Genomic DNA, 26418 nt, shown 5'->3' on the forward strand with positions numbered 1-26418 from the left:
TCCGTAAGTTTTATAATTGATCCTTAGTCTTTGTCAGCGAAAATAATCTACTACTTGGTAGCTTGGTGATTGGCGTTTTTCATACTTATTGTTAGACTACAGTTAATCACTTAATTGTCTACGAATTTGTCCTTTTTCCCAATTATGAGAAAGAGTAAACGGCGGATGTGACCGGTCAGCAAAAAGGAAGCTCACTCCCAAATTGCACCCGATTCTACTTTTAATTCTTTAAGATGTCTGTGTTAGCTTTGCTCCTATTTCGTATATTCCTTTGGACATTCGGTTTTGAACTTTTTTCGTTCTCATCACATATCATTTTTTGCTTTTAAATCCTTTGATCCTTTTTTTCTAAAAAGGCAATTGTCTTATGAATTTCCATGTACAACAAATGTTTATAGAATTTTCTTAGAATCTAAACTGGTGAGGTTTGTACTTCAGGATGTCCTAACTCAGTGTTTTACGGAGAAAATTGCTCGATTCCTTGTCCATGCATCAACTGTCAGTACTGCCATTTGGAGACAAGTCCCTGTGACAAATGCAAACACAGCTTCCTTGGACAAAGCTTTGCTTCAGGTAAATGTTTACTCTCTTGGTATTTGCCTTGTATTTAAAAAATAGTTATAGCGTAAGAACATTACTTATAACTATAAAACTTATTTAACATTAACCATGCACATGATTGTATATAATTAGAACGCATCTTAATTATTGCAGATCATCGCACGTTGTTGTCGATTTCTAGATTTATTAAAGATATAAATCAAAACAGTTTTATTGGAATGCTTTATAATAAGTAACCTATCGAAAACTTAAACTAAACCAACCCAAAAAAAATTGTTTCCTTCAAATTTTTGAAAAGGTGTTATACTAAACAAGACAATATATTCGATTTTTATTTCTGTTGAAAACATGCAACTCTCAGTTGAACATATTCTATCACAAGAATGTCAATTTTTCATACCTGTGTACAGCATCTATGTAACAACACATTTAACATTCAAAGTGTGACAATCCGCAACACTAGGAACTAGATTGATCCTTACCGTGCCCTGATGTCTACTGTATGTCATGCAATATTCAGACCGGACAATGTGAGTAGTGTAAGCCTGGCTATCAAGAAAACAAATGTTAACAAAGTTAGTATTGTGATTATTTGCCTAGTAGTATGACTAAAAGTTATATATCTCGGATACTTGCAAGTAACCCTTAAACCTTAAGTTGTTATGCTTGTTAAAATTTGTCTCAATCTGTATTTGTTAACAGTGTGCGGTACTGGAGAATATGGATTTTATTTTAAGCAGAGATGCTGTGCGTTCCACAACTCGTCAGAAATTTGTCACTAATTGACAGGAGAGTGTATTTATGGATGCAACGATGGCGGGAATGGGTGCAATGTATAAAATCTGCATACACGTTTAACATTGATTTATCTTTTTTACAAACCATAAATAAAACAATCTTAAGAATTATATAGATACAAATAAATACAATCAAAGTTCTTTTAATAAGACTTGAAAGAACTTTACACTTTTCCTTATTTCTGTTGTTTTGTTTCCAGTTATAGAACAAACGCTTTTGCGGGAAAGTCATGTAACAAATCCAGGAGACGGAGACAATATTGCGTCACTGTACATTGTTTTAGGAGCATTCTGTGTCTCCAAGGTAATCACTATTTTGCTTGTTGATCACATTTTCAAATTACGGTAAGAGCTTTTAAAAGCAAAATGCATAAAATAAAGAAGACTTAGACACATTAGACGATATAAATGAAAGTCATGGTCTTTACAAAAAGTAACTTTTTCTTCGAAAAGAAAACACTGTATTGTTGAGTCAAATTATACTTTTAACGAATTGTCTAGTTTCGCTATCTAAAAACTGGTATACTTGCATACGTGCATATTGTCTCCATTTATTTACCGAATGGAACTTTGATAGAGGTATTGCACTAGTTAAATGCATATTGCACGCACATGTTAATAAAAAAGTATTTTTCAGTAAAGACAAAGAAAATAACATGAAACAGGACAATATGAACAACGATTAAGGAAACAGCATTTACACAGGATATAAGTGGGTATGATTCAATGATTGGTCGACACGAAGACATCTACCAGGAACTTCAAAATGTTACTACCGACAGGTAATCGAACACTTCGATGCAATTAGAAAAATAACAGACCAGATTAGTACAATTAAATATACATTCACAAAAGAAATAAAAGATTATAATCATTTCATCAGGTTAAACAGTTTAATTTTGGAGGTTTTTTAAAGTATTGATTTTTATAAATTTTTTACATAACGACAAATGTATGTGTTACTTTAAATTTGGTAAAAAATATATTGGAAGTAGTAAAATATTAAAAGTAACATCATTCCATTTCAGACAAAAGACTCGTCTTAAATTTATTATCTCCTCTTATGTTTTGGCCAATAATGTAAATAACATATGTATATCAAACTAAAAAAAAAATGTTTTCTTATGCCGTTTAAAAGATCAATATTAGAAGTGTTGGGAACATTTCAATTGTAGAAATAATGATACTTTTCTTAGCATGAACACGCACAAATAAAAGTAAAGTCGGTTTAGGTACTAGTCTAGTGAACCATCTTGTATCAATAGGCATTGAAAGCAAAAGATAATTAATGCACAATTCAAATCCATAGAATATGATGCATGGTTTGTTAATTGCAACCGTTTCGTAGAAAGGTTCAATAACTTAAATTGTATTAAGGAAGCTGTAAACTGCATGAGATGTGACACTACATTCCTTCGCGTTACTTCCATATACAGATTTAATTTCGATGGTCCATAGTTAAAATTTTAAGGGAAATGAACATGTACTATATAAAACATGGTATGTAGTATTTTAACGAAGTTTATGTATTTATATGGCTTCATACTGTTGCTGCGGTAATTTACATAAAAACAATTTTGTTCTTGTACAAAAATTCATTACAATTTTATTTTACTGACTGCCTTTCATCTTTCTTTTTTTTAACAAGGTAGATTTTTTCTTATCTTGGTGTACTTTATACTTGCGTAAACCTCAACAAAAGTTTCCGTATTTCAATACCCTGATAAAAAAGTTAAATAAATGTGTGCTGAATGTTAACAAAATATTCCACTTCCTGGTGTCCACAAGAATGCTTTCCTTTGGTTGGATTTTAATATTTTTGGAATTATTTAGCCTGAGCTCGACATTAGGTTAGTTGTATAATATTTGAGGGTTTTTTTTCTTTCATTTCTAAGAATTTAGCCTGAATCATGAAAAGATTATAAACTATGCAGTTTTATCTTTGTGATCGATATCGACCGGATAAAAAAAACACCATTTAAAACGTAAAATAATAAGATATAGGACAATTTTGTGTTTGCCTGAGATGCTCTAATAACTCGCTTGATAAGAGACGCGTTATCGTTGGGTCCACTATGAGTTTGAATATACTCCATGTTTCTTGTATTTTCTTGCAATCTGCCAAAACTAAACAAATGTCCACTATTATATTTTAACCACGAAAAAACTGTCTAAATTTTTTAAACACATCACATAACAGCTGGGATTTTTTAAACAAAAATATCGAAAATAGTGAGGACGTTAATGTTTAAGCATATCTCTGAACGAAAACTACACTAACAATAGCATCTACCTAGTTTCTGTTTATCATTAATGTTATCAAATATCAGACGACCTATCATAATGCTACTCAAAGTGTCCCCTTAATAATTATTAACAATGTATATCAAATGAATTTACATACCATTTGCACCGAGTATATCCTGTTTCATTCATATACCATTTCCATTCCTTTGTAACTGAATACCTTTTTACTATTGTAAACAAATACGCTCATTGATAAAATAAGTAAGATTCAAGTAAATACATAAACCTTTTAAAGTACAAATATATTACAAATTTACATTCAGAAATATTTTTTTTTGTTCATACCAACCTATTACCTACAACCTACTAAAGGCAAACACGTTCATTTCTGCGTCTAGCGATAACATTCTTGCCATCACAATCATCACTGCTGGAGCTTATGCTATGACTGTTGTCAACATGACTATTATAATGCCAAATGTTTTGTAAACGATTCCAACTTGTTTTCTTTTTTTGTACGTCATATATGGTTTCATTTATCTTTGTTATGCTTAATGGCGTTTAGGTACCTCAGTATATCAATGCCTTTTGAGAACACAAAGTAACGTTATAGCGATTATAATGTTTTGTATATAGTTTGTAACAATCGATTCTGTTAGCTAAGAGAATAAAGGGTCATTTTCATTTTTCTAAACTTTAAATTTTATCTAAAATTGCATTTTTTGTTTGCCTATTTAACTATTATTCTTTTTAAGCTTTATGATAGCTTTCATAAAAATGCAACTTTCTGAGAAACAAGCTCAAGCATGTATGGTGAAAAGATTACATAGATAGCAACTTGGTTGGTAACGTAATAAAACCATTTGAAACCAAAATGCCTTGCTCAAAATGTTTGATTACGTGCAGAGAAAGAACTAACACAGTAACATGTTAAATGTCATTTGCATAAAAACTGTCTGTGGTCGATATATTTTACAAATTGGTAATGATAATAATTCAGAGAATTATAAATACATTTTAAATCATCCTTACAATCAACATTTCATTCTGTTATAGCGAAGAATTTTGACTTTTGAATTGTTAGCAGTAAAATTTGTAACATCGGCGAAGTGTTCTTTAAAAACCAGTTGAATGAATAACATAAAATTGCTTATAAATTAGTTAATGTTATAGCATATTAACGAGATTTATATATTATTAGGGTCTTCCGTATCCAACGGAAGACCCTCTTGTTATTCTTTTGTTTCTTTTCTTTATTAAGGTCTTCCGTTTCCAACGGAAGACCTTATTGTTTTTCTCTGGTTTCTTCTTCCCTATTATTAATATTTTTGGGGTTTTTTTGTACACATTTTGTGCACGCGAGTTCTCGGAAATGGCTCGGCCAATTTTCATGAAACGTTCAGATCTAATAAATATTGATCTGAACCTTATCGGAAATTTTTTTATTTTGATGACGTCATTTCCGTTTCAGAGATATTGACGTTTTAGCGATTTTTAGAGGGTCAGCTTGTTCGTCAAACTCCTCCTAAACGATAAAATATATCAAATTCCAATTTTCAGGAAATGTAGACAAACAAGTTGCTGTCCTTTAAAAAAGGACTACAATACGTGGACCATTTGCATGTGTTTCCAACGAAAATGTGAAAGCCTTAAGATTATCAGAGATTCCACCAACTCGAGCCCTCTGCTTTTAACCACTAAATTTGTTCGTTGTATTACGTATACATGTATGTATAGCCCTGACTTTTTATCTCAGAATTTAAAGGATTCAAACTTCTAAAATAATTATGATCTATCTATGAATGAAGTTTGCATGTATAGTATCAGGCATTCGGTGAATTCTACTATAATTTGCGCACACATTACAATTCGCACTACTTTGTTAACTATGCAGTGACAGCTTTGTGTAAATTAATTAAAAAGTTCATATTTCGATGCATTTTTCTTGAGATTTAAACTTTTATACAGTGACATAATTATTCAATCATACTTGAATGTTTAAAAAAAATTAATCGGGAAGTTCTCTAGCCTCGCCTACTATAAAAGTAAAGTTAAGTTACATGTGTATTCGGAAAACAACAAAACATTGCAAATTATGCTAGTTGATGCATGTTGTAGTTTTGGCATAACATTAACTTATTTCATAATACTGATAGTTCATATCACATGCCAATCATTTCTTTAAAAGGAATACGTTGTTTCTGTACTGTTTACCGACAACTTTACAATTACAGCGCCTTTGAACTTGTGTGTGAATATGGCACGTAATCCCGATCCCGATTCAGATAAACGTGTGCTAGCCTGGTTCCCTGAGCTACCCATTACGCACAGGAACCAGGCTAGCTCATGCGCAGGCTGAATTTTCCCCATTGCATCCGGTTTAACCTCGCTTATATATTTTCTGCGTGGACCTCAGGGTCCACGCAATGATTGTAGTTTTGTCTAAAGTGAGCCATTTATGTTTGGCGCAAAAGGCGCCGAAGCTCACCTGGACCCGAAAATTGAGATTAAGCAATTATGTTTATTCTAACGTTAACACCAATACATGGCAATCATTTACTCCTATATTACGTAATTAGGGATTTTAGGGGCCAGAAGTCCAAAACTTTGATGCTCAATATCTATAAATGGAGAAACATTTTGATAAGCAATATTGAACAAAAGATGCTCAAAATATTAAGCTTATCAATCTGCAATAATAATTTTTTTTTGTTTTGCCTCGGACTAGAATGTCTCGACGTCATTTGATGAATCGCGTCACGTGGTTGCCTCATAAATTTATTTACAGGGCAAGCGTCAAAGTTTAAACGGCAACATGGCGGACGTAACGTTATTTGAGCTGATTTTTTACACAAACGTTCAACCATACCTTTAATTTTTAAGCCCCAAAATGTTTAGAGTGACCCCCCTTTGCCCGTGACGTAATATTATGATCCTACAATAGCATCGAGGTTTGCACAAACGAATGACGAGGAAGGTAAAAAATTAGAGAATTAAGCTATGAATTTAATCGTTATATATTATCTTTTGTTTGTTTACATATCAAACTGTAGGTCCTTGACAAAACAAAACACTTATTAGGTTCGTTACGGACTGTTTACAGAAATTTGTGGCTCCGCCTCGCCTTCTATGGACTTTACCGACCCCACACATTTCTGTAGACAGTCCGTAACGAACATAATAAGTAATATTGTTATGCGGTCCCTGAAAGGAGTTACAGGGTCGGCCCCTAAAACGACCCTCTCCAGATATCTCCAGAACGGTACAGAATTTCTAAACACTTGTTGAACAAAATGTGTTTGAATTGACACGAGCTTGCATTTAAGATCAAGAAAAAGGGGCTGGTCCTTCAAATTAGGGGCCGATAAGGCTCTAAAGTCTTTAAATGGTAATTTTTTACTGTGAAATATTTTGTGATACGTCATAGAAGCAATTTTGTTTATTCTAACGTTATTTGTCTATACATGGCAATTATTTACTCCTATATTACGTAATTAGGGATTTTAAGGGGCCAGAAATCCAAAACGTTGATGCTCAATATCTCTAAATGGAGAAACATTTCGATAAGCAATATTGAACAAAAGATGCTCAAAATATTAAGCTTATCAATCTGCAACAATAATTTCTTTGTTATGCGGTCCCTGAAAGGAGATACAGGGTCGGCCCCTAAAACGACCCTCTCCAGATATCTCCAGAACGGTACAGAATTTCTAAACACTTGTTGAACAATATGCGTTTGAATTGACACGAGCTTTCATTTAAGATCAAGAAAAAGGGGTTGGCCCTTCAAATTAGGGGCCGATAAGGCTCTAAAGTCTGTTAATGGTAACTTTTTACTGTAAAATATTTTGTGATACGTCATGAAGCAATTTTGTTTATTCTAACGTTATTCATCTATACATGGCAATCATTTACTCCTATATTACGTAATTAGGGATTTTAAGGGGCCAGAAGTCCACAACTTTGATGCTTAATATCTCTAAATGGCGAAACATTTTGATAAGCAATATTGAACAAAAGATGCTCAACATATTGAACTTATCAATCTGCAACAATAATTTCTTTGTTATGCGGTCCCTAATAGGAGTTACAGGGTCGGCCCCTAAAACGACCCTCTCCAGATATCTCCAGAACGGTACAGAATTTCTAATAACTTGTTGAACAATATGTGTTTAAATTGACAAGAGCTTTCATTTGAGATCAAGAAAAAGGGACTGGCCCTTCAAATTAGGGGCTGGGGGGACTCTAAAGTCTTTTGGTGATAACTTTTTACTGTAAAATATTTTGTGATACCTTATAAAAACAATTATGTTTATTCTAACGCTATTCACCTATACATGGCAATCATTTACTCCTATATTACGTAATTAGGGATTTTAAGGGGCCAGAAGTCCAAAACTTTGATTCTCTATATCTCTAAATGGAGGAAAATTTTGAAAAACAATTTTGAACAAAAGATGCTAAAAAATTAAGCTTAACAATATGCAACCATATGTTATGTGTGATACGGTCCTTAAAAGGAGTTACAGGGTCGGCCCCTAAATTGACCCCCTCCAGATATCTCCAGAACGGTACAGAATTTCAAACACTTGTTGAACAAAATGTGTTTGAATTGACAAACACATTCTTATGATATCATAAAAAAGGGGCTGGCCCTTCAAATAAGGGGCTGAGGGGGCTCTAAAGACTTTTAATGATAAATATTTACTGTGAAATATTTTTTGATTCCTTATAGAGGCAATTATGTTTAATCTAACGTTATTTATCTATACATGGCAATCATTTACTCCTACGTTACGTAATTAGGGATTTTAAGGGGCCAGAAGTCCCAAACTCTGATCCTCTATATCTCAAAATGGAGGACATTCCGAAAAGCAGTATTTAACAAAAGATACTCAAAATAATGTGCTTAACAATGTACAACCATATATTGTTTGCTATCTGGACCCTAAAAGGAGTTTAGGACCAGATATCAAAACAATTTTTCACATATATCTCAAAAACGATAACCAATTTCTAAACACTTATTAGCAGTACACAAAAATACCTTTTAACTAAAATGAATGAAAAGGAGCTGATCCCTCAAAAAAGGGACACAAAAGGGGTAGATAGTCTCTCACCCATTACTCTTAGACCCCGCTTCAATTTCAAATCACGTATCGTTGACGAAGATCAAGAGCAAGGTCATTCCGTATTCTAAAAATCGGACGGAAGACCTCCTCGTTGCTCGCAACGAGATCGTGTCTAGTTATATTTTTTTTTTCTGACTTTTTTCAAACGCTATTTCTCGTGAACTACTCGCCCGATTTGCATAAACTTTTCAGGACGTATTGAGCATCAAACGTACATGTACTTGATACTCGAAATTTTGAGGATTTAGTAAATTTTTAAGGCCCATTTTGTCCACGTAACTTCTCAAAAAATGATTGCGATAGAAACATGAAACTTTCAGGGATAGTAGATAAATGTCTGTAGAAGATCTTATTTGGTTTTTTGAAAAATGCGCAAGGCGGCGAAGCTCGCCCGAGCTAACAAATTGGCACTAATTTTTTTCACGAATGTTTCGCACATTTTCAGCCCTAGCTTTTAATGTGTAAATATTTTGTAAAAACATGTAATGCAAAAGTTGTTTAAATTAACTAGGACTTTCGTTTGATTTCAAGAAAAAAGGGCTGGCCCCTCAAATTAGGGGCCAAGAGGGCTCTACAGTATTTTTGCAATAACTATTTTCTGAAAAATAATTTGTTATCAATTATAGAAGCAAAAATGTTCATTGTACAGCTGTTTATGTATACAAAAGCATACCGAAGTCATATGTTAAATAATTAGGGGTTTCAAGGGGCCAGAAGTCCAAAACTTTGATCTTTAATATCTAGAAAAGAAGAAATATTTTGATAAGAATTATAGAACAAAGGCTTAGAATAATGTTCTTAACAATATGCTACCTAAATTGTTGTTGGTGGCCCCAGTAAGGATTTTAAGGGTCGGCCCCTAAAACACATTTGTTCAGATATCTTTAGAGCTGTCAACAATTTCTGAACACTTGATGAACAAAATGTGTTTTTATTCACAAGACCTTTTATTTGATATCAAGAAATAAGGGATGACCCCTTAAATAAGGGGCAAAGAGGGCTCTAAATTCTTTTAATAATAAATCAATTATAGAAGCAAAATTGTTCATTGTACAGTTGTTTATCTATACGGTACCATATGTAAGTCATATGTTACGTAATTAGGGGTTTCAAGGGGCCAGATTTCCAAAACTTTGATTATTAATATCTAGAAAAAGAGAAATATTTAGAAAAGCATTGTAGAAGAAAAGTTGCTGAAAATAATGTTCTTAACGATATGGGATCTAAAAAAATTTGTTGATGGCCCTGGTAAGGAGTTTAAGGGTCGGCCCCTAAAACACAGTTGTTAGGATATCTCTAGAACGATTAACAATTCGTGAATACTTGTTGAACAAGATATGTTTATATTTACGATACCGTTCATTTGATATCAAGAAAAAGGGACTGACCTCTCAAAATAGGGGCCAAAAGGGCTACACAGTCTTTTCATTATAACTTAATGTTTAGCGATAGTATGTTATTAATCATTAAGCAGAAAATAAGAGCTTATTATTCATAATTTAAAACTGAAACCCGGTCTAAAATCTGACGATGTATTACAGAGATATAGGTGGTTTAAATATTGATTTTTCCGGAAGTTTTGATTCCACTTTTTTGGTTAAGAAAATAGTTTTATGTTAAGAGTTAAATTAACTTGTATCGAAAATTATTCGATAATTGTTAAATCGTACTTTTACACATTCGGATATGTATTTGCTAGGTCGTGCTTGAAATCGATAAAGTTTGTTAATTCGTACTTATAATCATTTGGATTTTTTTAACTCATACTAAGAATAATTCGATGTTTTTCTTTTTGTCGTTGTTACTTATGTTTATTGGTTTAAGAACTCTGCTTCTCACAGGAACTTCTAGCATTATCGGAAGACCCACTCGTTGCTTTGCAATGAGCTTTGCTCTAGTATTATTAAAATATTTTTATGATAAAGATATACATGTATATCTCTTAGATTGACATTGATAAACATTATCGATTTTGTTCTGTTGATTGCTCCAGAAACAAATTTGCAAAAACTAGCATAAAAAAAGACCACGTAGTACAATGAATGTGTAAACAAAAATCAGAATAACGGCGTGCTGTCATAACAACTCTGCATTACGTTAGCCTCAAGAAAAATACAGAGAATTCAATTTCTTAAATGCAAAACATGTAATTAGGTAGTTTACCTGTGTGACCAACTGCAATCTTTTATAAAGCAACTCTTAGTTCAAATATAAGATTTCTATAATATTACGTCTCATTTGATTTGTTTTGGTGTCGTTCAATGCTAAAACGCTCAGTTTTTTTTGTTCTTTTTTTAACATTTATTCCCTTTCCGCAAATATATTTCTTTTTATAAAAGTTCTGGTTTATTCAATGAATAATGCACTAATAACGGAAGAGCCATTGGAAAAGCCGAATTATGCTGACAGAAATAGTGCACAGTGTTTTATTAAATTCTAATTACACAATTTTATTTTTTATTGTGTAATTTGATGAATTTAATTTTATAATGCTAGAAGATTAATCGATTAAATCATATAACTGTTTAAATATATTTACATCAATGAAAATAATTCAACGTAAGTATAATATATCGGGTTGTGATCACCGTTGAAGTCGCGAGGAAAGTCAGTCATACTAGAGGAAGACTGAATGTATTCATACGCACCAGATCTGGTGATTGGATTTTCCGCGTGATGTGTAAATATCACTAAAATCAATCAATGTAATTTAAAAGTGGAAAAAAGTGAATGTAAATATTTATATGTACACGAGAAACAATTCTCTGTTAACAGAAAACATTGCATTGAATAAGCCAGCATCGCAGCAGCATCCATATCCTGATAGACCACAGTGGGGAGCGGATCGTGCAGTCGACGGACTAAAATCTAATTTAGATATACTTGGTGAACAGTGCACAATATCAGCAGACAAATATCTCACATCAGAATGGCGGGTGGACCTGCAAGAAGTACTCAGTATACACCATATATTTATACAGTACAGGACGGGAAACGTTGTTTGGGGTAAGGATTTAATGAACAATAAATACACGAAAAAGTAGGGTTATTAAAATTAACAGAAATTACAAACAAATCGATATCCAGATAAACGTATGGTTCATAGAATAAGGATGGTTTTTACGTGAATTATAGACGTGATGAGTGTAGAGAGGACAATGTACCTGGCTTCTCTATATAAGCAAACATAACAGGTTTTTTGCTTTGAAAAAAAAATACAGATGCATATCAATCCTTTTCTGTAGATCCGCCAAAAATAATTAAGATAATAAACAGGTAGAATTCTGATTTGATTTTTTTTTTCAGAAACAAAATCAAGTTGACTCTGGTCTTCTTGTTTAAAGTTGCAAATTTATATAATACACCGTATTTTTGCCTATTTTACACATTTTGTAATGTTGGTTTATTATCATAATACAGGAAGTTATTTAAAATGCATTAATCACATGTTTATCTCAATATACGATTAATATCACTTATGGAATAAATTTTTGATATCCATCTGTGTGATGACATGTGACGTCATAGTTAAACATTACGTAGGTTGAGGTGGATGTTTGACGTAAAATTAAAAAAGTACAAAAATGTTAGTTGAAAAGTGCGGAGTTGTACATTAAACGACAATATTTATAATTATGCAAGCACATTAAATCAAGACATCTTACTTGTTTCATGAAGACAAAAATAACGGATACACCAGTAGATTCTTGGGATTTTCGGTATACATATCGAACACAACAGACAAAAAGGACGGGACATTATGTTTTAAGGACACCAGCTATACCAGAGCCACAATTCCCAATCCTACAAACATAACGTGTTTCACACATGGGAGATACGTCATCTACCACAACAATAGGACTCAGCCTGAGTTTCCTCCTGGGTATTCTATGAACGCATACAACGAGCTGTGTGAAGTAGAAGTGTACGGTAAATACCAACTTCAGTAGCAAAAGTCTTGTTACACTGTCACAATTTATGATATCATGTGCCACAAATAAACTGTTGATATAAAATTTTAGAATTCTCCGAGCCGACCTTACGATTTTCTACAAACGATGTTTTTTAATGGAAGTTAATGCGGTACGAGTACATCCTCTGTTCAACAATACACAATCTTTCTGTGAAAACAGGGCGATTTGTATTTGTTCGAATTTCTGTGGTTTAGCAAAATAGTAATATATAAAATTGTGTGATTATTGCTAAAGAGATCATTACAAATAAACATTTGTACATAAAATCACTGACGAAGTACATGTAGTATTGTGTAGTGTTGCCACTTTTGATAAATGTACAATTCGGTTGTTAGACCTACATTATGTAATATATCAAAATCATTCATGTAAATGAAAGTTTGTTGATATGAATGCCCAATGAAATTTACTTACATTGTTCTTCTTTGAATCGTGGTGATTTCAAAGAAGTGACTTTGTTTTAGGAATGTGACTGAAACAATCAATCGATTGCAGCAATGTAATAAATAGTATAAAACTTTTTAAGTTAAAAGTTGTTTTATATGTATGCTATCGTATCTCAAAATCAGGACAATGTTACAAGGGCTAATTCTTAAACAAAAATGACATATAAAATGATATTTCTTCAAAAGAAGTTTTATAAAACTAGTTGATACGTTATTTCGTCTTCAATAAACGTTTTAATTAATGAATATATATATAGAATTTTAAAAAATGATGCCATAAGTTTGGGTACTCTTGTATACTTTTTATTGAAACAAGGTTGTCCTGAGCTAGGATATGACGGAGAGAATTGCTCCTCACTGTGTCCAGAAAAGTGTAAAGATGACCAGTGTTACGCTGGAAATAAAACGTGTCTGAGTTGCGTTGCGGGTTACATTGGCTCACAATGCATTGAAGGTACACGTTAAATATGTCAGCTAGAGTATCTTAGAACGTAGACTATGATTCCAGAACGTAGGCTTCAATGATCTTAATTTTATCTAATGTCTTAATGTATAAAAATGTATTAAAAATCTTAACATGTGTCGAACAATTTTGCGAGTTGGAATATATTTTAGAGTTTTGTGCTTAAAAATCTAGTAGTAAAAACAAATGGTATTTAAAGTTAGCTATATACATGTAGCCAATGGGATTCTTGGTTTTTTTTTTATTACACTCAAATGAAAATAATATTTACAGAATGTGATGGAGGTACATTTGGTGCACGCTGTATCAACATGTGCGGAAAATGTGCACAGAATGAACATTGTCACCATATTAACGGCTCCTGTATGAATGGATGTGACCCAGGATTTTATGGACACCAATGCAAAAAGAGTAAACTTTGCACTCAATATTCAAAGTGTATTCATTGAACATACTTTCAGGAAACCTTCATCCTAATATATAACACATACGAATGAAAACGCATAATACTATAATCTATTTTGTCTTTTTGTCAGTTTGTGAAACTGGTAAATATGGCATTGATTGCCAGCAGAGATGCAGTGCATTTTGCCATACGTCAGGGATTTGTCATCATATAACCGGGGCGTGTAAAGACGGTTGCAAAAGTGGATGGAAGGGAACAGAGTGCTTGGAAGGTACAACTATTATTTTTCACAAAGGACACGCGTAAATGCACTACAATTACCTTCAGCTTAAGCTCTGCTGTGAAGAATATTTGCCATCATAGCTCAATAAATTAAAATGTATTCAAGGAGAGAATGTACTTAGACAATGCCTGTTGTCCAATCTAATTGAATTTGTCAACTAAAGTGTGTTTAAATTAAAATGTATCAAAATGCAGTATCACTATTTCAGTGCAGGATTATGGTAAAACGTCTACGACCCTGTATGTTGTGATAGCATCTCTCAGTGTCTTAGTTATAAATAATGTCGTACTAGTTCTCTACGTCATCCTACTGTGGTAAGTAGACTTGCTTCGGTTCATGTACATATATGAGTTTATTTGTATAATGTACTCAGACTACCATACTGAATTAAAATGATACTACATATTGTGTATCAGTTTATGCTCAATACCTTTGATCGTCAGTAGAACAAGTTTTGTTTCCAAAAGTTAGGTTTTACACACTCAAGTTAATTTAATTTGATTTGTATCTAGCTATTTCTGATAATATTAATATATTTTCAAAATGCAATATTATATCTTTGAAATGGTTATGTCAAGATGGTCTTCTTTAGTTCCGTCTATTGTTTATATTACTGTGATGACTTTAAATCATAAAAGTGAATTTGAAAAAATAGTGAAAAGATGCCCTAACTAATTTTTATTAAAATTTTTACCGGGAATGATATTGCTTATTAATTAATTTTAATATGTAAATGATGACATAATCCAAAGATTTAGCAGGGTAAGAAGGGGTTCAATTATAACCAGACGATATAAATCAAACAAATAAAATTAAAAAAATCAATAACAAAACCATTTGTAAATTGACTTCCCGTTCTATATTTTATATAATTTATGATATCTCCAGTAGTCATTGAACAAAACAAAACCCGGTTTTAAGTATTGGTTTCTTATTTCATTATTTTTCTAGCAAACACAGTAAAAATCAAAAGAAGAACAAAGCATATGAACAGAACAAAAAGGAAAACATGTTTACACAGGATACAAGTGGGTACGATTCGGTGATTAGTCGAGCCGAAGAAAACTACCAGGAATTAGCAATAGTCACCGCCGATCGATGAACGATAACAATGTTAATAACATTTACTTTGTCATTGAAACCTAACATACTTTAACAAATTCTCTTTATTTACCACTGTGTATTGAAACAATTATTTTTGGCAAGAAAGGAATTGGGGTAAAATTCGAGCTACTTAAATTGCATTTGTCTTCTAATTGTAATGCGCAATGTCAATCCACATCTTTGATAAACTTTAAGATTAGACAGTATTTTAATAATGTATCATTAATATGTAAAATATAGTTTCCTGCATACTCAGTTTCACTAGATTCTTACCGAATAAAATGACAATGCTGATGTGTATAACTATCAAATATAACATCAAATGTATATCACCATGAACATGTTATAAATATGTAAGTTGCTGTCCAAAGAAAAAGTGGTCCACAGTCAATTTAGAGAACAGAATATAACCGAAACAGAATATAACTGCAACCGAATATAACTAGATTTTTTTGATTGTTTTGATTACACTTATATGCTACATTTGTGTTTTTTGTTTTGTTTTGTTGTTTGTATTGTGTTAAATAAGAACCAATATAAAAACAAATTAAACTTGATTGCTGATGTCTACTATATCGAGTTTAATATTTAGAACATAAATCTATGCTTGTTGTAATAGTTACGTTGTTAACGTTTCTTTATAAATTATTAAGTCCTTGAAACAAGAAATTTAAATGCAGATTTGTAAAACCAATTAATTTAAAGATAACTCACTTTTCCAAAAACGTTTCATAGCAATATTATACTTCAGTAATTTATAAATGCAGTAGCCCGGCACCAGTTTTAACTTAAAGAATAATCATCCTTTTTTTCAATAATAAGGACCAGACTCTGGAAACTACTTGTTTAAATTGTTCATCTGTCCTTAGAAATAGAGATTCAAAATAAAAACAGAGATAGCCCATGTACTTATTATTCATGGACCTCACTAAACAAATTGAGCCAATATTTAGGAATAATGAGCATTAGGTCTATGCAATTGTATTTGTCTATCCAGGTGAATCTTATAAAACGCTTCAATCTATGTTGACTGAAGAAAAAATTATACAAGGAGAAGTAAAGATAGCTTACAAAAGATGTTACGTCGTACAATTTTACACAAATCAGTCACAAATTATCACAAATCATGCAAAATTAAATTAAAAAGTATTTCAATAACAATGCCTAATATCATGTGTAAATGCCTTGTTATTTGCATACTAATTTTACCAAGGTTCATAAAAGATTAGATAGACACTAACTATTATGTTAATTATCAAGTATAGCTTCAAATGTATATCACTATGAGAATGATTAAATCATGTAGTTTGTTGTCAAAGGTGCTTAGTGGGTCATTCAGAAGTGTTCAAAAATCAATTCAGACGTGTTTGACGGTCGATTCAGAAATGTTTCGCAGCGGAAGGAGTGCTAGTGTGTAGAATATTTACAAAATTAGTTTCAGGGAATGAATCAGTACCTTATAAGTGAAGTTTATAGAAACAGCAATAAAGCCATTTGTTCCCTCTGCAGAGATGCTGTCGTTAATACTGTTTATACGGAATTCAATAAAATCACTATTGAGTATTAAAGAAACTGGTAGTTTTAAACCTTCGTATTAAGTATATGACTATTTATAAACTACATGCAATGCCTTGGAGACTGTCTCTACTACGTTTAAGCAACAGAATGAAAAAAAGATGTTTAATAAATGTACAATACAGCTTGAAGCAGGTAAACGATCAATACAATCAAAAATATTTTGCGTAAATTTGATTGATGTACAAATGGGAGTCATGTTTATGTTACCCTCGGATTTACCATGATGTTATGTAAATCACCCTTGATAAGTAAGAATGTGGCTTACTTTGAGGATGGTGCGAAGTGCTTTAACAATATTTAAAATAAAAGTAATATTTTTTTGAAACCCAAACAAATAAAGCGTTTAAATTAGATCATTTGCAGTGTTAGGATACCTCCGCCACGTGAAACAGACGGCATACGACGTCACAAAAATGCATTATGTATTGTGTTGAAAATCGTTGTCATTTATGTAATAGATGATTTAAAGATATACTCTCGTTGAATGTATTTTATCGTTACTATCTGACCAGCTTAAAGCATTGTTTGGATATCATGTAACTTCACTACTGAATAATGTCATAATTTGCATTTTTTTTTATTCATTCATATGAAATAAACATCACAAAACTAGTATAATCAATATGCAATGACAGAAATAAATGTACATGTAGTAGACATAATTGGTATAGTTTAATGTGTTGCAGTAGGTAATGTATAATTCAATAAAGTGATAATCATAAACAGACAATAACAGAAATCAGTGGGAAAGTGAAATAATTTTTATCAATGCGTTCCCAGTACGACAGATAACGTGTTTTTTGTTTGTTTGTTTTTTTTTTTCGAAAACCACAAGCTTGAAATGGGATTTAAATATCGTTATTTTTCAATGGATGACTGAGCACGAACCAGGACACTATGAGTAACATTTACGCATTAAAACCCTCGGAAGCCCCAGATCTTTCCAGTGTCGTGAAAGCCCATCAATGACTTCCCGCAATCAACATTTCAAAACGAAATGGATATTATTTTGAGTTTTTTTCTTTTCACGGAATTGTCTTTATCAGCATGTTCCTTTGGTAAGTCATTTTGTTAAAAACAGAATATATGCGTCTATAAACAGGTTTACATATTATTTTGTTCTGAGTTCTCGTTATATTGCCAAACACTTAAAATTAGAAAGTACATAAAATAGTGTATTAAGTTAATAATTGTGTCAATTGTAAATTATCTGGCTTGGTATATCGTCATATATTTGTTAAAATTTATACATAGATCATACACAGATCTTTTTGTACATGCAATATCTAATTTATGTGTAATATAACAAAGTGATACTTTCAAAACGTTATTGATCATATGGTAAATTAGTACGTAATATTAATTAATATGTGGCTTTATACAGTTAACATTGCGCTGAATAGACCTGCATGGCAGCAACACCCGGTAACGGGTAAGCCCTGGGGTGCTGACCGGGCGGTGGACGGGCGGTATTCAGACCTGTCTATTACTGGGGGACAGTGTACGATGACTGAATACGGACACACAACGGCGACTTTGCACGTGGACTTGGGAGGAGTCCACAGTGTCCATCACATCTTTATACAATACAGGACAGATAATATCGCCTGGAGTAAGTGTTTCTTGATACTTTTGAGCTTAATGTTACTTGTTGGGGCTCACTATGATATTGATATCCTTATATAATTTGCAAACGCATTGGGTTTCTTTTCTTGAGAATATAACACATATTATAATTCACAGGGCGAAAAACCATCTTTAAGCAAGTCCTTAAAGGTGGCTTAAAGGTGACTTAAAGGAGCTTAAAGGCTATACAACCTTTAAGCCGCCTTTAAGTCACCTTTAAGCAAGTGCTTATAGGTCCTTAATGTCCAAACTTCTTTAAGCCACCTTTAAGCCACCTTTAAGCATCTTTAAGTGGCATTTACGCTCTCTTTACACTGCCTTTACACTGTCTTTAAGTGGCCTTTAAGTCAATATTGATCAAGCTGAACAATAAAAACATATATTAAATGCAAAAGCTCTTTTATAGAGATGGTTATATAATTTCCAAGGAAGGGGGGGGTGTGTTCCAGGCGGTTTTAATCGTCGCTCCATTAAACACAGATCGCTATCATCAGCACCGCTCCGATGGACACAGATTGCCGTTATAAAATTCTTTATAATTTTTGGGGGGTTTCAAAATTATTGTAGGGATGAGCGCAGTCTCTGTATCTTAATATGTGCATAAAACTAATTAAAGTATGTTTGTTTCCTATTATAAATTAATCGGTGAAAAAAATCTCTCTCTCTCTCTCTCTCTCTCTCTCTCTCTCTCTCTCTCTCTCTCTCAGTTCATCTGGTTATTAAACAAAATAAAGATAATGAACCAAAAATGCATGATTTAATTTGATAATCGGTTTAAGGTTTCAAAATTATTGTAGAGATGAGCGCAGTCTCTGTATCTTAATATGTGCATAAAACTAATTAAAGTATGTTTGTTTCCTATTATAAATTAATCGGTGAAACAAATCTCTCTCTCTCTCTCTCTCTCTCTCTCTCTCTCTCTCTCTCAGTTCATCTGGTTATTAAACAAAATAAAGATAATGAACCAAAAATGCATGATTTAATTTGATAATCGGTTTAAGGTTTCAAAATTATTGTAGAGATGAGCGCAGTCTCTGTATCTTAATATGTGCATAAAACTAATTAAAGTATGTTTGTTTCCTATTAAAAATTAATCGGTGAAAAATCTCTCTCTCTCTCTCTCTCTCTCTCTCTCTCTCTCTCTCTCAGTTCATCCGGTTATTAAACAAAATAAAGATAATGAACCAAAAATGCATGATTTAATTTGATAATCGGTTTAAGGTTTGTATTTTTTTTTCAATTTTCATTATTTCTAACTCTAGATCTGCTAGATACATGGTAAAGATGAAAAGACTCTCAACTGCCTTTGTTATATCGGGCAGGATATTACTGCTTTGTTTGTCTAGACATAGTTTTGTTCGTTTGTGTATATCTAATTAGAGTTTATTGTTTGTCCAACTTAAGAAAACCCCTGGAACTAACACATAATATACAAGTTATACACAACAGTTGTGTCGTGTGCCCAGGTGCATGTTTGTGTATATCTAATTAAAGTCTATTGTTTGTCCAACTTAAGAAAACCCCTGGAACTAACACAGAATATACAAGATATACACAACAGGTGTGTCGTGTGCCCAGGTGCACGTCAGGGTTTCTAAAGGCGTTGAATCTTAGTATGTACGAGTATACGATAAGTCTAGTGAATAAAAGTTAATTTACATTTGTAATTCATTTTCAAAGTATTATTTCCTAGCTCTGGGTTTCAAAGATGTTACGTCTTCAAATTAACGATACATGTATGTAAGAGTAAAATCTTGAGGCTAATTAATTAATGTACCGGTGATCATAAATAGGGGTTGATTATTTAAATATATGTATAAGGGTAAATATGTCAAATATACCCGGCCTGGCACATCATACAATTGTATGTACAAGTCATTTGCAATTGCCACATGCAGTAAATACGTCACCGGTAATTGGTAATTGTGTTTGTTATAGAATTGATAATTTAAAAATCATGTACATACAATTACATGTAAATATTCAAACATATTGGAACGGCGCCTCGATCATGAAAACCTGGAAATTGCGGGAAATTGAACAAATACCCTAATAGTATCAATGCATTTAATAAAAGAAATGATTTCATTTTCTTTCTTACATTTTTATAGCTATAAATTAGATGAACGTATATCTACTCGGTTTAAATTTATTAACTAAGAAAGCCTACTATAGTGAATCTAACGGTTTCCATTTAGGTATGATATATTTTTGTTCACTGAAGACCAAGTTCCATATTTCATTCTAATTACATGCATGCATGTAATTTATAAATTAGATATAATTGATTGTTACAAACTGAATGGTTTGTCAAAATCTTTTCAAGTAAACACATTCAATACAGTGATTCAATATCCACTGATATATAGGATATAAGAACGCTCATATATGTGTAAGTTGCCGTGGCGCAGAGGAAGTGTGGTGATGCAAGTAAACTAAGGGTCACGGGTTCAATTCTCGCCGTGGCCGGTATTTTTTTTTTTTTCATTTTTCTTTCTAGAACAAAAACCGTTTTAATACCTTTTCTTTCATAAAGTTAATACATTTTGTTGGAAATTAAGCACAATATTGAATTCAATTTTTTTTAATGGCTTAAAGGTGGCTTAAAGGTAGCTTAAAGGTGGCTTAAAGGTGGCTTAAAGAAGTTTGGACATTAAGGACCTATAAGTTGTCCTTAAAGGTGGCTTAAAGATAGTCTTTAAGCTGCCTTTAAGCCATCTTTACGCTTTCTTTAAGCCACCTTTAAGCAACACATATAGCTTAAAGGTGGCTTAAAGATCGTCTTTAAGCTACCTTTAAACACCTTTAAGCTATCTTTAAGGAGGACTTAAAGATGGTCATTCATCCTGTGATTGGACATGGTTTTTTTTCGTGAGACGGACAATTGTTATCCTTCTAAAACGGTCAAATTGTATATATTTTAAGTAGATATGATGATTTATTCAAAACAGAAAAATCGTATTTTCATTACTTAATCATTTGATGATAATCAAATATACATGTTGCTAATGTAACTCATGTTTAGCATAAATGAGGTTTATGATTTTGTTGACTTAGTTTCAATTCTTTTTTAAGCACACTTACTTAAAACTGATTTAAACAGTCCATTTTTTTTTGGTCATCATTAACAACAATTTACACTTTTCATCCCGCAGCGATTATAACCGTAAGAAGACGTTATATTAAAGGTTTTTGTTGTTTACTTTTGGCATTTTTTTTAAATTCACATATTAGATGGTCAACATCCGTACACTGCGAGATTTCTTGGATTTTCTGTTTACTTATCAAATACAATGGACATTAAAGACGGGGTTGTGTGCTTTCATGACACCAAATATACAAGAGAAACGATACCTAACCCTATCAGCATTACATGTCCTATGGACACATACGGGAGGTACGTTATATATTATAACAACAGGACTCATCCCCCGATTCCAGCCGACTACCACCAATTCGCTTTCAACGAGTTATGTGAATTGGAAGTATATGGTAAGTATAAGGAATATACAATTATAATTATATGAAAATAAAGGTTAAAAGCCTACATGCATTTCATTAAAATAAGCATTTAAACATATACAAAGCAATTTTGACAAGCCTCTTTGATACATTATTTCTAACGCATTAAAAAAAATATTGTTCTTGTTTGCATACATTTCTGAAAATAAGGCACTGTAACTGTTTTAAAAGTTATATAAAATAAAAAAAAGTTTTTATTACCATTTTTGAAATAAATCCAAAAAAAGTAAACACCCTTAAAGATCCGAGTGAATATTGTGAGAATAGAATCTTTATCATGCATCAAATATGTTCTCCTTTTTTATCTAAACAAATTGTAATACCTATAGAATTGATCAGGACTGATTTTTTTTCACGAATCAGTTTATATCAGTTGAAAATTTTTATTGCATCTCTTTAACCCCTTTTAACTGTTTAAAGTGTATTATCTTTCTATAATATGTAAACGTTACTTCCAATATAAAAAATATTTATTGATTTATACAGAGATCTGCATTGACTAACTTTAACTAGTGTTTATGACTCTTGTAATAACTTTTACACACATGCAAGAATTGTCTATTACTTTCATGAAAGGTGCAGATTCACATTTATTATGATCAGACTTTTTCCAATTCTTTTTTATGAATAAATCAAAACTTAAAAACATGCGCGGATTAAAAATGGTCGGAGGTCCACCCTCAACAAGAGTAAAACAACTTTAAATTGTGAATATTCAGAAAAATGTCTTTTGCCAAGCTTATATATTCCTGATAATCTTAACTAATCCTCGAACACCCTGACAAAAAATTATGGATGTGTTCAATTTGATGTTTAATACAAACTTTAAACGTATATATATTTACAAAATGTATATGAATAACGGGTTTATTGATTTTCTGTACACTACGAGCTATTTGCATACTCGTAAGTATAACAGATATAAATATTGTTTACTTGAAAACTTTGTGAACATAATAAAACATTTTCATTTTCTATTTGCATGTTTTATTGAACAGGATGTCCAAGGTCATGGTTTTATGGAGAGAATTGTTCATTACCTTGCTCTCAGTATTGCCAGGGGGAAAACTGTAACGTTATTGATGGGACATGCTCTGTTTGTGTTGACGGATACACAGGAGCCAAGTGCAATAAAAGTAAAAGGTTTTGTTTTTTACAAGTTACAACTAGTACTTGAGAGACAATTTATTACATACCCATTTCTAATAGAAAATTCAATTTGACGGTTAGCTTATGACGTTAAGAGTTCAAAATAAGTCAAGTTCTTGAAACAAAGTATAAATTGCATTATTTCTCTTAAATCAATTTTTGCCTTGATATATGTATGTATATGTTTAAATGAAAATGTACACTTGATTTTGAATATTATTGAGAGTGTAGAATAAGTCAAATAATTGAACTAAAACATAAATTGCATTATTTCTATTAAATTATTTTTCGCTTTGATACATGTTTATGTTTAAATGAAATGTTATACTGAAGGTTAACATACATGTCTACATGTATTTATCTAATCATCCAGATGTGCTTCATTGTTTATATTGGCATTGACTTTATAATGAATAAATTGCACCAAAACAGAGTGCAGTAATTACACATATGGTCCGGAATGTAGAAACAGGTGTGGCAAATGCAATGGAGGGATCCCCTGCAACCATATCAATGGAATTTGTTTTAACAATTGCGCTGCGGGAAGGCAAGGGGATAAATGTGATAAAGGTAAATAAAACAATCTTTAATTAAGATTATTCAATTTAAAATCACAGATTATTAAACTGGAAAATAAGTAAGACTTTCCACAGCTGAACAAATCTTTCATCTGCAAAATGCTTGTTGATTTAAGCAATGGAATCATTTTGAATTTGTAATATGAATTCTGCAAATAGTTACATTTATTTTCACTTTATAACTACAAGTGGTTCTTATTACTGTAAATAACAATTTTTTATTAAGTTCGAACAAAAATGATATTAAATCAAATTGTCATTTTTTGTTATCCTTATTCCTCACCATTTTTTCCAAAACAAATGTCGGTTTCATTATTTTGTTATCATAAATTTTTCTTTTCTTTTTTTCCCCTTTTAAAGAATGTCAAGATGGGTGGCATGGCAAAGATTGTAAACATATGTGTACTATTTTTTGTCTTGTTCCACGAGTATGTGATAAGATAACAGGACAATGCATTGAATGTCCAGTCGGTTCGTATGGCGCCTACTGTTCAAAGAAATGTTCACCTAGTTGTGGAAATCCGAAATCATGTGACAAAGAAACGGGGCGCTGTGATACATGTCCAACGGGATGGTATGGACACAACTGCGATATGAAATGTAGAGTAGGCAATTGTGTTGATCCTAGGACATGCGATAGAACAGGAGGATGTTCCGGAGGATGCAAACCTGGTTGGAAAAAATCTTACATGTGACACAAGTAAAACTAAAAAAAAAATAGATGTGTGCATTCATTTTTTTTTTCGTTGATTTTTTCGTTGATTTTTTTTTATTGTTTTATGAAGTTTTTAGTTGACAGATGGATGGATGGATGGATGGATGGATGGATGGATGGATGGATGGATGAATGGATGGATTTGTTCGATCTGTTCATTTGATTTTTTTTTTTGTTTACAGAGTGTGAAGGCGGGACGTTTGGTCTCGACTGCAATAAGACTTGTGGACATTGTGAACACATGAAACATTGCCACCATGTCACAGGGGTCTGTATGCATGGGTGTGTTCCTGGGTATTATGGACTACGCTGCACATATGAACAATGTAAATCAAATACTTTCTAAAGATAATTTTAGTTGACTATTCATATTACATTATTAAGTGACAATATGTTGTCGGTATGTATATTACTAAAATAATATTGCTTAACTTTTATCTTTGACCGTCTCTTGGAAAATTTGCTAAATAACATTTTATTTTTCTCAAAAACTTATATCATGAGATAACATTGAAAATGCAGGGTTGAACTGTAATGTGTTATTACATTATTGCCTTTCTTAATACTAGTTCATCTTTAAACAGTTTGTGAACCAGGATACTATGGTATAAATTGTATGCAAAGATGTAGTTCCCATTGTAATATTTCTGGAGTATGTCATCAGAGAAGCGGAATCTGTAAAGATGGTTGCGAAAAAGGCTGGAAGGGAAAACTTTGTGAAGACGGTAATATGGCCATTAAGATAATTTGCAATTTCAGGAATTTGCATTTGATGTTACACAGAATGAATCTCCGCCATTCAGTCAACTGAATGGTCTGGAAATGTGACTGGATGGCACACCTTTCAGTTGACTGAATTGTAGTTCAGGTTCATCCTGTGGTTTAAGTTATATCTATGTAAGCTTTAAAAGCACCATATCATCTGAAATGATGATACATTTATTTTGTATTTAAGAGCAGACTAATGAAGGTAGAAGTGTCATAATTGACCACTACACGATTTTTTCATCCGCCATTGCCGTTTTGCTTATCATTTGCTTCAGGTGCTACACATACTTAATTCTTGGTAAGTTAATTTTTTGGACTTTGTCATGGTTTAATGCGTTTACTATTATGTTGATTACTGAATACTGAAGTGCCATCATAAATCGTTGCATTTACCCTTTTGTCACATTTTAAACTCATGCCTTTACATTTTTATCCCCATATAATATGATTCAAGTGTTAGTCTCTCTTGAATTGTTATCCATAATCTTTTTCAATCAATTATTATGGTTTTCAAAGAATGACAATCACAATTTAATAACGAATATTATCAAAAAGAATGTTGTTCGTTAAAAAAATTCATGTAACTACATGTGTCAAGTTTTTTGGGGCTTTTTTTTCAGAATAAAAAAGGATAAATAAAGCCATGTACAAAGAAAAGGGAATATAGGCAAACATTTTATGAAGAACAGCAGCAAAAGCTAAGAGAGAAGCTCTTTTCAATCACACGCATGACTTACAGTTACCTTGGACTGTAAATTTCAGCCGCAAAATCAAAGATACGCTTTTTTTGTCATATTGGGAATACAGTGATTTTTCTTCAAGAGAAATAAACTTGAAACTTTTTCTAGATCCTTACAATAAATTGTGTTTTTCAAAGCATTGTTTGTGATAAACACGGTTTGTTTTTATTTTACTTTTAAGATGTACAACAGGCTTTTTCTATAGTATGTTAGAGGTACCAGAATCTAATTAATCATGTAATATCTAAATAAGTTTGTCTAAATCTTCTAACGACAAAATTTACACTAATGTTTTTCGATAATATGTATGAAGCTTTTCCGACAGGTGA

At 32.1% G+C, this 26418-nt stretch overlaps 1 protein-coding gene and 1 pseudogene across 2 annotated transcripts; both read left to right on the forward strand.

The window, feature by feature from the left end:
* The first annotated feature begins 1267 nt into the window (after positions 1 to 1267).
* On the forward strand, positions 1268 to 15950 carry LOC128170524 (multiple epidermal growth factor-like domains protein 11). 2 transcript variants are annotated; one of them, XM_052836309.1, is made up of 10 exons: positions 1268 to 1394; positions 1559 to 1662; positions 1996 to 2140; positions 11513 to 11743; positions 12416 to 12667; positions 13474 to 13611; positions 13894 to 14031; positions 14157 to 14297; positions 14518 to 14623; positions 15261 to 15949. In XM_052836309.1, the coding sequence occupies exons 3-10, from the start codon at positions 2125 to 2127 to the stop codon at positions 15409 to 15411; spliced, it is 1173 nt and encodes a 390-aa protein (XP_052692269.1). In that variant the 5' UTR covers positions 1268 to 1394; positions 1559 to 1662; positions 1996 to 2124; the 3' UTR covers positions 15412 to 15949. The 2 variants fall into 2 exon arrangements, with proteins under 2 accessions (XP_052692269.1, XP_052692268.1); XM_052836308.1 differs by lacking the exons at positions 1268 to 1394; positions 1559 to 1662; positions 1996 to 2140 and adding an exon at positions 3067 to 3208 and having other exon boundaries at positions 15261 to 15950.
* A 1882-nt stretch (positions 15951 to 17832) lies between these two features.
* On the forward strand, positions 17833 to 25974 carry LOC128174500 (multiple epidermal growth factor-like domains protein 10; annotated as a pseudogene).
* The last annotated feature ends 444 nt before the right edge of the window (positions 25975 to 26418 follow it).

Source organism: Crassostrea angulata, chromosome 2, assembly GCF_025612915.1.
Source record: "Crassostrea angulata isolate pt1a10 chromosome 2, ASM2561291v2, whole genome shotgun sequence".
Lineage (NCBI taxonomy): Eukaryota > Metazoa > Mollusca > Bivalvia > Ostreida > Ostreidae > Magallana > Magallana angulata.